This window comes from Trematomus bernacchii, unplaced genomic scaffold, assembly GCF_902827165.1.
Source record: "Trematomus bernacchii unplaced genomic scaffold, fTreBer1.1, whole genome shotgun sequence".
In the NCBI taxonomy this organism is placed as follows: Eukaryota; Metazoa; Chordata; class Actinopteri; order Perciformes; family Nototheniidae; genus Trematomus; species Trematomus bernacchii.
The window spans coordinates 242,585-256,310 of record NW_022987724.1 but is presented as its reverse complement, the minus strand read 5'-3'; the positions used below and the strand labels follow the sequence as shown (position 1 = coordinate 256,310).

Sequence of the window (13,726 nt, the reverse complement as noted above, 5' to 3'; positions counted from 1 at the left end):
AACGTTGGCAAACTAAAATTGTTGTGTAGTTTCTAAGATAACATAGAAGTTATTTTAGAAACACTTACCGCTGCTCTGACGAAACTTTTAGATGCCTTTTAGACTTCTCTGAACATCTGGATGAATAAAAATTGTCCGCTGAAGGATAAAAAACGATTTACATCCCAAAGCTGGAGTTCTACTTCCTGCCGTTGGACCGCCATCTTTGTTTTGATGGGGAGTTGGCAAACGAAGGAAAACCTTTTATTCAAACTTGAAACTTTGTTTTATTTAATTTATTTGTTTTAAATAAATAGTGGCTTTTCAATCACCAAAGTTATAAAACAGCGCCCTAGTAATATAATAATTGTTTTTATCCATTTAAGTCCACAGTTTGATGTTGATTTGGGTGACCCTTTCACCAAACCCCCAAACCTTGTTAAGTTTAATAAATGTGCATATGACATTTACGCACACCAAAGGAAATTATTTACCTAGTGAGTGCACTAAAGGTTCATCTTCCTTTCAACAGTTCAGCAGGAAGAGCATATAGAAGATTAATTTGTTCCAAAAAGCAGCAAAAGCTTGTTTATTTTAAAAACATATATTAATCTGCTGTGGGGTGTACAGTAAGTAGGCTTCATGTAATCAAGTAGTCCTACTCTAGACTAGGCTTCTTGGGATAACATTTGAGTTATTTTACTGAAGTATTTCCATTTTCTGCAACATTATACTTCTTCTCTACCACGTCAAATGGGAATATACTCTACTACATTTGTTTGACAGTTTATTTTTTAGATTACAGTTTTTCATCTTATTTCTGTCCAGTGAAAAACAACATGTATTTCCAAATGTATTGTTTGTAATGTTTATGTGTATTGGCGGGGTTTTTATGTTGCAGTGTTCTTGGCCAAGAAACCTAACCCCAAGTTGCTACTGATGGCCAACGGTGTGTGAATGTTGGTTTCCCCAAGAAGATGCCACCTTGCATGGCAGCCTCTGCCTCTATATGAATGTGTGAATGCTTTGTAAAAAGTGCTTTGAGTAGTCTTAAATAGTGTCAAAGCACTATATAAATGCAGTCCATTTGAACTGAAGTACGAAGTGTTCCTTAATGGGTGGACAACAATCTTCTACCTCTCAAGTGAAATAACATATTTAAAACGCATATTGGATCAGTCTAGGCAATAGACATATGTTTACGACCGACCGAGCAACCGACAGACAGACAGAATTAAAAAATAAAAACATTGTGTGCATTATTTGTTTGTGTTTGGATAAAATCAGTTCGGAGGAAGAATTGGACACACCTCAAGGTAAAAATACCAGAACAGAAGTTTATAATGGTACATGCACATACACACAGAGAAAACGTGATTAGACAGTGACTAGATAGAGATTTTAGCTTCATATCATTCATCAAAATGTAGTTTATTAAATGTATTAAGAGAAAGGTTAAGGGCCTTGAGCTAAATAATCATTGCTGTCAGAACCCTTTATTGCTTTTAGGCCTTTTGATTCATGTATGACATCAATAAAATCATGTATAATATATAAATAATAATTCAATTATAATAATAATACAACAAATAAATAAACATTGTTCTATTTTTATCCTATTATGGATTCTTGACAATAATGAGTGTTACTTGTCCAAGCTTAATAAAACATGTTTTCCAGCTGTATTTTCCAGTGTATCCACAGGGTGGCAGCACTTTATCACGTGTTACAGCCTCCTGCCATGCACCCTCCGGACTTGCAGGGGTGACAGTGAGGGGGAAAACGTTGCATGCCATTGCAGCCACAATGATGAAGGTCACAGGATTACAGAGTCCAGTTGTGTTGTGGAAAAATGGACTTTCCTTTTTTCCATGAGAATTCGGGAAAAGCTGAATTGTAATCATCCAACTACTATTGTCTACAGTAGATGTTGGGATTGAGTCAGCAATATAAACGGACGGTGCTCTTGAGGAACAAGCAAACACATTTCCATTTATTGTGTAATGTCAATCCCTTGGTATCTTGGATGCACTGTGAAAAGAGTTACAGTACGAACCCGTTGTATGCTTGACTCAGCAGCACCATATCCAACAATGACTGTCAGCTTCTGTATGCATGAAGTTGATCTTACAGTCACTTAGCTTTCTGCTCAGAAAACACAGGAAGTCTCAGAATCAACTTTAAGCGTTACATTTGAGGGGGAAACCAATATTTGCATTATGCATGCCTGGCGTAGCCGACTTTTTGAGGTTTTCATGTAATTTTGAAGTCAGAAATCCAGTTACAGTTAATCTAGGGTTACTTGAACGTTTATCATTTCTGTGTGATTGAGTTTATTTTGAGCATTCAGAGTAGTTTAATCATATCATGGTTAAAAAGTTGCATTTCTTGGTTGTGTCAGATGACAGTCATAGTAAAGTAAAATTTCACAGAGGTCATTATTTGCCACGGAAACAAAATCGATTGTGACTCACAGATCATTAATGTTAAAAATAAATGAGCAGCAAATTATAATACTTTATATGTCAAGAGAAAAAAACGTGTTTTCTTTCATTAAAAAATAAATAATCACCACACACTGCTGCACATTTCCTCACAAACATTTCCTTCACACAAATAACTATAATATAATGATTTAAAATAAAGTGGGGGTAATGAACATTGGGGTGAAAACCTGACGACAAACAACACTTTGATGGTGAAAACTTGTGAATGTGACATTTGTTCTCAAAACGTATTTTTCAAATGGAAAAACTGAAATCGAAAACCCCGAAACATTGTCTTTTTGTGACACTCCAAATGTACTATTGCTACTTTTTCAATGGACAAACTGGACAAATTGGACACCCAGACATGAAATGCTTTTCTTTGGTGCTTTATGCTGCTGCCAATGACTCATCATTATTTCAAATAAAAGAAAAAGCGCCCCTGCTATTATGGGAAATGGACTGCATCATTGTAGCGCCTCAAAATATCTCACATTAGCCTTAACACACACCCATTCATACTGCCATGCAGGGTTGTGATGCTGCTCACCGCGAACAGTGGTTTAGGTACCTTGCTCGAGGACACTTATAATAACATGCTTTCAAGACAGTAACAACCAGGAACTGATCTGTGGTCAACCGGCTCTCTACACCCCGAGCTCTCCAACACACACACACACACACACACACACACAACACACACACACACACACACACACACACACACACACCACACACACACACACACACCACACACACACACACACACACACACACACACACACACACACACACACACACACACACACACACACACACACACACACACACACACACACACACACACACACACACACACACACACACACACAGTATGACTGCTGAATGCGCTTTCTAAAAATGTATATTATATTGGAAGACATCTTTTTTCATGCATTTTTTTCCGAGGCATTGTCAATATTCACTAAAACATTCTTCATGACACACTAGGATGGTGGGTTTGTTCTTATAGAGCATTGTGTAGCTACATTACTACAGTACTTTGAATAATACTAAAGGACAATATGTACATTTGAAAAAGAACGTGTTACAGCTGTAGCTACTTTTTATGAGGATTTCTATGCAGCAAGCATTCTGCTTTCAGATAAATGTGTGCCCTTGAAAAACAAGTATTGCTCTTGAACTAACTTCCTCCCCGGATGATAACACTAAACAAGTGTTTGTTTTTTATTTAGAGGTCTTTGCAGTCTGTGGGACAGGAGATATTGTAAGTGTGTAATCCGGATCATTTAAAACCTTGATCTCCCTAAGGTCAACCCCACATAGAAATGCGTGTGTTGGTTATGAGATGCAGCAGCATTGTGTCTCTGTGGACAGCAGAGAGCACGAGGAGTGATTTCGTTTTCTGTCTGTTCTGACACACCTCTGCACACCAGCCCAGTGTACACAGCTGTGTGTGTCTTCACCCCTCACAGTTAGTGGGCGAGGCGATCAGATTGTGTTAATCCTTCATTCATTCTCCTTTAAAGTGTCCATTAGCATCATTTTCCGTCCCTAAGCTCCTCCTCCCTCCACCTGACCAGCCGTCCTCGGGCCCCTCGTGGAACCGCAGCCGCAGCGTTTTGTGGATGACAAAGCGCTCCACGATGAAGGAGGCGCAGAACCAGGGCACTGCGTACTCAGCCGTGATCAGTCCCTTGAAGTTGTAGCGAAACTCGGAGTAGTCCCATGGACAGGCGTTGAACTGTCGCAGCAGCAGCCCCGTGCCAAACTCCCAAATGTACGTCCATAAGGTGTAGATGACGCAGCGCAGCAGCACGGGGCAGCGGCCGCGCAGCTGCAGGTACATCTGCTCCACGATGAGGATGCAGGTGCCGTAGATGAAGAGCGCCCACACGCTGGTAACGCCCGGGAACTTCCAGTTGCAGTTGACCACAAACTCCCAGGCGGCGGTGAACATGACCTCGCAGAAGTAGCCGTGGATGGCGTAAAGGTACCAGCGGGACAGAGCTGTGAGAGGGACGGGAGCCTCGGGGGTCGCCACGGTCACCATCCTTACTGATGCTCTCACACTGATGTTCTATCTGTTATAATGTGTGGCAGGTCTGAGGAGAAAGGAGCAAAGAAAGGTTGTTAGAAAGGGACATAATATGTCAACTGCATCCACTTTCAGGGGAGACATTGAAGGTGAATAGGGTCAGAATTTTAACAAATGGAAACCATCATGAAACTTCCCCAATGTATTATTTACATTAAGAATATTCCTTTTTGAATTACACATTTTCTGAATTGTTCAAATATGCACATTGTGTATTTTCTTCTGGTGAATTTATGAGAAGATGCAAAGTAATTCAAATAAAGGTATACATGTGTATTTTTATGTTTTTTCCCACTTGTCTGTTAAAATGTGTAAAATTACCCACATTTCTCTAACATTTTTGATGCTATTTATGCTTGGTATTTTTCTGTTATACACATCTAAAGTTTTTACATTATGTCCTCTAATAATCTAGTGTCATTTTATCTCACTGACATCAATCTCACTGTCAAAGCTGTATTAAGTTACTGGTAAATCCAAATAAGCATCCTCCTGCTGCTGCTTCACATTACAGCTTTCCAATGGAAACACAAAGGGGTGATTTTTATTTTGAAGAAGACACGGAAAAGGAAATGCATGTGTCATCTTTGTAATTGCTAACCATGATATTTAATCGAAAATGCATCCAAAAACAAGACTACAGCAGTTCAGTTGAGTGTAAAAAGCTGTACATGTCCAACTCCTCAGCTAGTAACAAAATCATTTAACAGTGTCCTGTTGTTGGAAAATGACTTATGGTGTGCACAGAATGAGATTATCACGGTTGAAATAATGGGGAAAAAGCATATTATTATGCCAGTCTACTCACCCACACCCAAATCCGTGAACACATTACCCCCGTCCTCATCAAGCTCCACTGGCTCCCCATCCCCCAGAGAATTCAGTACAAAATCCTCCTAATGACATACAAAGCCCTCCATAACCTGGCCCCATCCTACCTGACTGACCTCCTCCACAGACACACTCCCACCCCCTCCCTCTGCTGCTGCCAACCTCCTGTCCCTCCCCACCCGGACCAACCTCAAGTCCTGGGGCGGCAGAGCCTTCTCCGTTGCTGCACCCACCCTCTGGAACTCACTACCCCAATCCATCAGAGATTCTTCCTCCCTCACAGCATTCAAAACATCCCTCAAAACCCACCTGTTCAACACTACATTCAACCACTGACCACCCCCACCCTATTTTCTGTTTTGTTTATCTCTTTTTGTATTTTTTTGTATTTTATTCTCTGTCAAAGCGTCTTTGAGTTTCTAGAAAAGCGCTATACAAGTCTCATGCATTATTATTAGGGCCCGAGCACGTAGCGCTAGGACCCAACGGCGTCCTAGCACGAAGTGCGAGGAACCTATTGTTATCCTACATATTCTTCTTCTTCTTCTTCTTCTTATTAGACTTCTGTATTAAACACCTCTTTTTGACACATTGCAAACGGATACTCCATTGGCTTTTCTTTCAAAGTACCTGCCGAGTGTTTGCTGTAGACTTGACCTGCACAAATCGACAAGGATTGAAATCTTAATGGTGTCTATCCAAAGTTGAATTCAGGACAAGGCAGTAAACCCTTGATTGACGTCACAAAGATGAAATTGGAGCCGGCGGGGCTTCAGAGGACTTCACCTCTAAGGCCTTCGCTCTCCTGATGCTATTTACACACTGTCTGAGGGGGTCTCTTACGTAAGGTATAGCTTTATCATCTGACTGCCTATATCATGTGCTCTTTTTCCAAATCCCGCAGCTTGACGCACACAGGCTTTGGTGTCAGGTGTCAGGAGGCCCACGCAAGGTCGGATCCTTCTTCCAACTCTATTTATCACGCCGCATGTCTAATAAAAAACACTGGAGGCAAACAGCATCACGCCGAGGAGTTCAAAGACCACATGGTTGAGAGTGTATATCTTCTACTATACAATGCCTCCAGAGGAAACTGTGTCATAATGGCAACCATTATATAATGGATCATAAACGCTCTGCAAAATACAAAGCTCAGAGAGGTTAGGAGTACAATATTGTGTTTGAAGTACAAAAGCTGATTTTTTTGTTGGATCTTTTGGTCTTCAAAGAACTGCTGGGGCGCAGAGTGGGCCCATGGGGATTAGCACATTTCTCCAAAACAAGGAACAAGGGTTTCATGTGAGGACCTGGGCCACAGCGATGGACCAGCTGACCTCCGTAAACCCTCATACCATCTTTTTACTGCCTGCATGGGAAACGCTCCCTCTCATCTATCAAAGCACACTTAGGTCAAACAGGTTTGCAGAATATTTTGAGCATAATGCTTTATTCATTTAAGAGAACTCGAAGCAGTAAAATAGGTTCACTACATCAGAAAAACCTAAGATTAGTGGCCAGTTAACGTAAAGCATGCTAGACTTTTCCCTGTGAACCTCACATTAGTATCAATGAAGATCTTTAAAGCCAAGATATGCGCTTATTGCCTTCTACGTCGATTTAAATGAGTAGAATGATACCTGATAGCTTAGCCTGGCATGTAGACTGTAACAGCACCTCTTAAGATCACAGATTTAGAGGTATGTGTTTTGTATAATTTTAAGTATTTCTGTTAATGTCAGTCTTTTCATCTTTGGTCTACACGCACAAGTGTAGATTTTTAAATGTTCAATAAACATACATCTGTCCTGAAAGCATTGTGTCTTTGTCCGAGACATCCTGATGTAATAATTATGACAAACTCCTTAAGAAGTTTGGCAGAAGTCTTGACACTGCCTTTTACATTAGCAATACAACCATTAGACATCCCTCCTATTGTTTACTGTGCTAAGGAAGATTTGATTATGTCACGAAACAGGAAGAGAGCGTGTTGTAACAGAGCAGGTTACTGAGTTTCTGTAAAGAGAGATGTATAAGAGTGAATGCATGGTGCACTTTAAATGTAGTTAAGATTTAATGAAGTGAAACCAGAGCTTTATATTCTCTGCTTCTGATATGAATAAGGTTTGAAATGTGATTTAAAACAGTGACAAAAAAAATCAATTTAAATGGGAGAGTAATCTCATTCTGTGTTCTGATATTTTGCTTTAACTTTACTACATAATTGAATGTTTATCGTGGATGATATTCAACAAAAGTCCTCATTCAGACTCAAGCTGGCGATGTGTGATTACATGGTCAGCGTCTTAAACCCGAAAACGCCAGCCTTCTCCCACTTGTCCTTTCTGTGTCACACTGAGGCACATCTCTCGACCCGTTGCCCCAGTATGACACATTTCACACACTGGGTGCTGTTTGATTCTGTTGTTGTTGTTGTTGCAGCTGTTTTAGTATATCGCCCAGCACCCCCCAGCTCTTATGTATTGATTTCAGCCAGCTTTTGCTGCGTCGACCTGCTTCGCCATCGCATTGTATTGAACCCCGCTACGGGACATGGCAGCAGGGGGGGGGGCCATCAGAGTGGTGAATGTGGCAGAGCTGCTTTGTTGACCTCACGTTAACCACGGGGAGACACAACAGAGGCAGGGTGCTGTCTGAACTGAGGGGGAGGGAAGAGTTTTGTCTGAGGGAAGACACCAAATGAGTGTGTGTTTCTTAAATGACACATAAAGAGTACGATTCAGATAAAGGGAGTGTAAGAACTAAGGTTGAAAACAAGGCTGTCACTTAGACGAACACAAGCATAAAGAAAACACAGCAATGTGAGTGACCCAAGGTTGAATTGAAAAACAAACAGAAACAAAGTGGTGCCTCTACTCTGCCGCCAGCCTGCTGACAGCTGTGAACTCTGACTGTGATTAAATCACCCATAACGCATTTCTGACCTCACATGCGCCATAATCCCTGTTCATGTACTGTAGCTCTGGCTGTGGCTGTGGCTGTGGCACAGATCCAAGGCCAGTGCAGACTTTAGGAAGGTCACTGTGACGCTGCAGCACGGCGTAGAGAACCAGAAGCATCCAATGTGGTTAAGTGCCAGTGATTTGGCGGACAGATAACTTAACACCAAGAAATCTGCTAATATATTTATTGAAATTAGTCATTCTCAAGGATTTGTGCATTCTAGCCTCTAAAAATATGGGAATTAGCTTTTTTCTTTGATATATTTATAAAATGATTAAAGACAAGACATCTACAGATGATTTCCAAGCAGCACTACTAACCTAAAAGCCTAATGCTGCACAGACTGTTAGAAGTTTATAGCTTCCTGAGTCACCACAAATTGATCCTGATTGAATTTGCTTTCTTGGATGGGTGATGAGCAATTTATTTAGTGATTGACGAGAAGTGTGTGTAAGGTAAGGGGGAGGGAGGAAGGTTTGGGGGAAGGGGGACTTTTTTCCGAAGCAGCACAAAATAAACGGATGTCGATCAATTGCAACAGAGAAACAGCCACCTGGCTCTAATCTTAAATAGTCTCCTTCACCATTTGAAGCAAATAGAGTTGTTAGTGCCCAAATATCCTTGACAAAATATTTGATTGTAATGTCCTCTTACTGGGCAAAACATTTATTACTGTTCACGGTCAATGAAAGGTACAAAAAGCCTGACCTCACATAGAGACGGGACGCAATAACTGTTTAAATATCTGCACATTTGCTAAGTCTAAAATCTAAGTTGCAGCAACTTTTTTTCACAATCCGATCACATTTTGAATTTAACGTCTCGTAGCCGAACCTGCCCATTATCACTGCATCTCAAATATTCCTGCTATCCTGTTTGTATCACATTAAACTGAATATCTCTGGGCTGATAATTAGACATCATCTTGGACTTTATAATGATAAGACACCATCTTGGACTTTCGATAAACTGGAATTGACCCTTTTCCTTATAATTTGACATTAAATATAGACCAAACGATTAATGAGAAAATAATCGGAAAATTATTCAACAATGGAAATAATGGTTAATTGTACATTTTGCTCTATAAAATATGAAAAATAGCTGTAACATCGTCTTTAAAAGGGGGTCATTTTGTCAGATGGTATAATGCCATGTTGCAACAACTTCAGTGTTAGGTGATTTATAACAAATATGTGTGATAGGCAAAAGGAGTTCATAATAAAAGTACTTATTCCATTTCCGTGCTACTAGCCATTGCATTGTTTCAAACGAATACACGTCTCCCTCCCCACTCCTAAATCCATACATTCACTCAGATACACATAAAGTATCTGAGAACCACAAAGGAGTACAGCTTCTGATCGAGCTGGAGAGACGCCGTGAGGGCTGAGACTAAAAGCCTGCACGCAGCACATCCAACACAGAGCCTCATTCGACTTTACAGGAGGCCTCCCTCTATCTATTGTCCGACAAAACAAGCTGAGTGATGGGTACAGAGAGTGGTAGGATCTGCCCTCTCGAGAGTTCATATCTAAAAGGTTTCACTGACACTTATTCCTCTTTGTCCACTAACATTGTATACAAGATGTTTTTTCATATTACTTTATGACCTTTAAAAAGATTTAAAAAGGCACGTTGCTAATCCAACATACTAGCATCGGGCTGCTAACTTTAATAAGATATCAAGTGTTGTTAAAAACAGGCAAACAGATATACTACTATCATACTGTATTAGTATACCATCTAAGTATAACATGACAAGAGCTTAACACTGCAAAATGTAAGTATCTTTTTTATATTTTCTCTCAGGACAGAGAAATAAAAACCAAAAATAACATAAACATTAATAAAATGTGTCTTTGTTTGCTGGTATATGATAAAGAGGAAGAACAACTCCTCAAACACAATGACAAATCAAGTTTGGTTTCACAAGGGAACGCAGTATCATCCAATATCCTCCGGGCTATTATAGGTGCTGGGATGTAGAAGAAAGTGGAATTGGTTCACCTCAAACTAAAGCAGATTTTACAGAACAAAATGTGCTGTGTGTTGAAGTTATTCAATCAAGAGACATGCATTTCTGATGAAGCATCACTTTCTGCTGATGCTGCAATAAAACCTCTCTGTCACTGCGACCTTCACATCACACACACTGAGGGAACAGAGAGATGTCCGTATGTTGTCTTATCTTTGGGAGCGGGTGCACAATCAACTCTGACTTTTAATCTATTCTGAGTCATCTAAGCTGCTTTGGGGGGGAGGTATTGTGTTGTACCTTTTCTTCTCAGTAATATACTGTCTTTCTGCCAGTTTACAAGCCTATTTATCACCCATTAATACTCACAACATGTCCTTTAAACAGACTGACCTTTACAGTTACAAACCTTCTCGGAAAGTCTCTTCTATCTCCCTCACGGTATTTCACTCCCTGACCCACTCATTACAGCTCTTGAGCTCTTTCCAGTTTAATGAAAGGCCCCGAGAAATGGGAGCTAAGCCCTCTGTCGCTAAAAGCACGCGGGTCATGCCTCATACTGTAGATTAGAAAATCTTGGAGCAGCTACAGAGAAAGCAGGAGATTTACTGACATGGTCATCATAGTGCAGCGGAGAGTAATGCCTCTAATGGAGGGATGCATGTGATCGTTAATCTGGTATCACACAAAAAAGCTTTATAATCAATGGTTGTCAATGCATAATGTATCATGGAGGCTCTGTGAAGAATTAGGAAAGAATGATCTTTGCAAAACAAAAGGTCTGTATAAAGCATAGAGGGCTTTTTAGGTGCAGAAGAAAAATCTAATTGTATCACACACAAAAAAATCCATTTAAACTTTAAAGCCAGACTGATAGTTGATTTTTAAGTCCAATATTTGTATATAAGTAACACCTACATTTGTGTATCAGAGTTAGGTTTATTGTCAAGTAGGTTTTCATGGAATTTGCATTGGTGTTTTGTTGCATACAATAAACAAAGACATTTTAAGAGGAATTAAGTACAGAAAATACAGGAATAGAAATGATGATAAAAAGTGAAAAGAATACAATAAAAGGTATGATAAATATGTAGATTATGAGTTTGGTGTAGGATGTGCAATGTGGGTGATAACATGTAATTTGGTTATGAGAGAACTGTGAACAATATGTACGTAGAATAACTATTTTCCTGTTTAAGTTAAACTTTTCAGTCCTCTTACAGAAAAAGGTCATGTCAGAAAGTTTCCAAACTACATCCGACATAATCAGCATTTCCATACTTCCAAATTGGAATGATCAGTTTATATAACTTTGTGAACACACGCAGGACCGTTTTGTTTTAGAAACTCTCCTCTGCTTCGACGATGACCTTTTATGTGTCTTTAACCTGCTGTTCAAAAAGGCATTACCAACATACCTTATAAGGTTTGTTACAATGAGAAGCAGGAGCTGAAAAACCTGCATTAGGACCGATTAGAACAGGCATACTTAATACTACAATAACTCAGACCAAGTGTCCACACAGCTGAGATGGGCTGAATGTTTTTTTAAACCAGTGCCTCTGTCATAGGGATCCTTTTGGGATTCTTCGATGTTTACGCTGGTGCTCAGGTTATAAATAGGTCAAACATGTCGATACAGCCAGTGCAAAACTGAGGGGGAAAGGCCTTATATGGAATAAATCAATGAGGGATTTAAAAAAAGCCAAACCACAGCCAGATATTGCAAGCATTTTTTTAAGCATTCATAATGTGACCTAGAAATGAAATCATCATGGGAATGAATCGGCTCTGTAAATAAGACTGCAGAGGGTTGTAATTACGCTAGATGGCCAAAGTCATCATATTTTGTCCCTGGAAACTAGGGGCTACTGCGCATGCTCGGCTGCTGGGACTCCGCTGCAGCATCACGCTCCTTCCCACTGAGCAGTGCGGTACGATTATCCTCTACCAAACATTCAAATCAGCCCTCTGAAATGTGACCAAAGGGGATCTAAAACAGACGTTTCTTAAAAAGCATCACTAACCTATACAAAAAAAGTACACACACACGGGTTACTACCACTTGTGTCCTCTTTGCTCTTTCTGAGCTTATTTCGACTGTCCCATCCATATTTGAACAGGTGTAACAGCCCAACTGTGCACAGAAAACACGCCAAAATGAAGAGATATGCATCCTGTTCTTATAAACTATATGCAGATATTAACTATGCATTCATTGGCTTAAAATGCGTTTAGTTTAGGTTACAGTTAAAACATGCTTTTAAAGCTGCCAACTTGCAAGCAAACACTCATTAAGGATAACCGAACCGCTATTTCCAATCCAGATATAATAAGAACACATTTGATCACTTTAAAAACTACACAAACATATATTGTTCTCATGAAAAGCCATGATAACATGTTGGCTTCATGTCGGCTTCATGTCGGCTTCATGTCGGCTCTGCAGACGGACATGAATCATCCTCAGTGGCAGTGCAGGTTATTTTTTACCTTTGAGCTGTGCGGTGTCTCCCTCAGAATACACCCGGAGGATCACACACATTCACCGGGGAAGATGGTCCAGGATGTCGCGGTGGCGGTCTGCAGCTCGGCTGGTGTCCCCGGTTCTCCTTCCTTCACCGTGTCTCTGCTGTCCGGTGGAAATTGACACATTTTACTTCACTGCAGCAGCAGCAGCAGCAGCACATGCTCAGACAGACTCACGCACTTCTTGCATCTTTCGTTAACCCTTTCTATCCCGCAGCTCAGCCTGCAGACTCACTGGAGGTCCCCTCGGTCTGTGTGGATCCACAGGGTGCTGAATAGGCTTAGTTAATATTTAAGCGCATCCTAAATATTAAACACATAGGTTAGTGAAGAATTAATGACTCACCTTAAAACTTTAATTTACCCCACTTATGTAGCCTAGTTGTTAACCCTGGAAGCCCATTTCCTCCAGAAAAAGGTCATTATAATGAGAAAAAATATTATAATAATCTCTAATCTCAAAATAATGAAGTTTTTCAAAAAATAATGACTACAAATCTAAAAAATAATTAATTACAACGTCTTTTCAAGATTAAATAGCTTCAGTATTTTATGACATCAAGTCATTTATTTGAGATAGTAAGTCAATATTTTCAAAAACTTCATTTCATTATGTTGCCACAGAAGGTCATTATTTTGTGGAAAGTTTGTCATTATAATGACTAAAAGGCTATTTTTCTTCTATTTTTTCACTGGTAAATGGGCTTCCAGCAGTTGCAACTTTTGAGAAAAACGATAAATTACACATTATTTTAGCTTACACTTAGCTAGCTTAATTTAGCATAATGACTAGAAGCATAACATGTTATAGTTTCGTCTAATTTGTACACAAAACAAACAAAAATGTTAGTTTTTTTCAAACAG

At 39.9% G+C, this 13,726-nt stretch overlaps 1 protein-coding gene across 3 annotated transcripts; it reads right to left on the bottom strand.

Moving 5' to 3' along the window:
- Window positions 1-3,392: 3,392 nt before the first annotated feature.
- tmem229b (transmembrane protein 229B) lies at window positions 3,393-13,135 on the bottom strand. Of its 3 annotated transcripts, none has more exons than XM_034144507.1 (3): window positions 13,044-13,135; window positions 12,827-12,965; window positions 3,393-4,570 (listed from the first exon to the last, which is right to left on the bottom strand). In XM_034144507.1, the coding sequence occupies exon 3, from the start codon at window positions 4,516-4,518 to the stop codon at window positions 3,979-3,981; it is 540 nt and encodes a 179-aa protein (XP_034000398.1). In that variant the 5' UTR covers window positions 4,519-4,570; window positions 12,827-12,965; window positions 13,044-13,135; the 3' UTR covers window positions 3,393-3,978. The 3 variants fall into 3 exon arrangements, with proteins under 3 accessions (XP_034000398.1, XP_034000400.1, XP_034000399.1); XM_034144509.1 differs by having other exon boundaries at window positions 12,827-12,962; window positions 13,044-13,128; XM_034144508.1 differs by lacking the exon at window positions 13,044-13,135 and having other exon boundaries at window positions 12,827-12,978.
- Window positions 13,136-13,726: the final 591 nt, after the last annotated feature.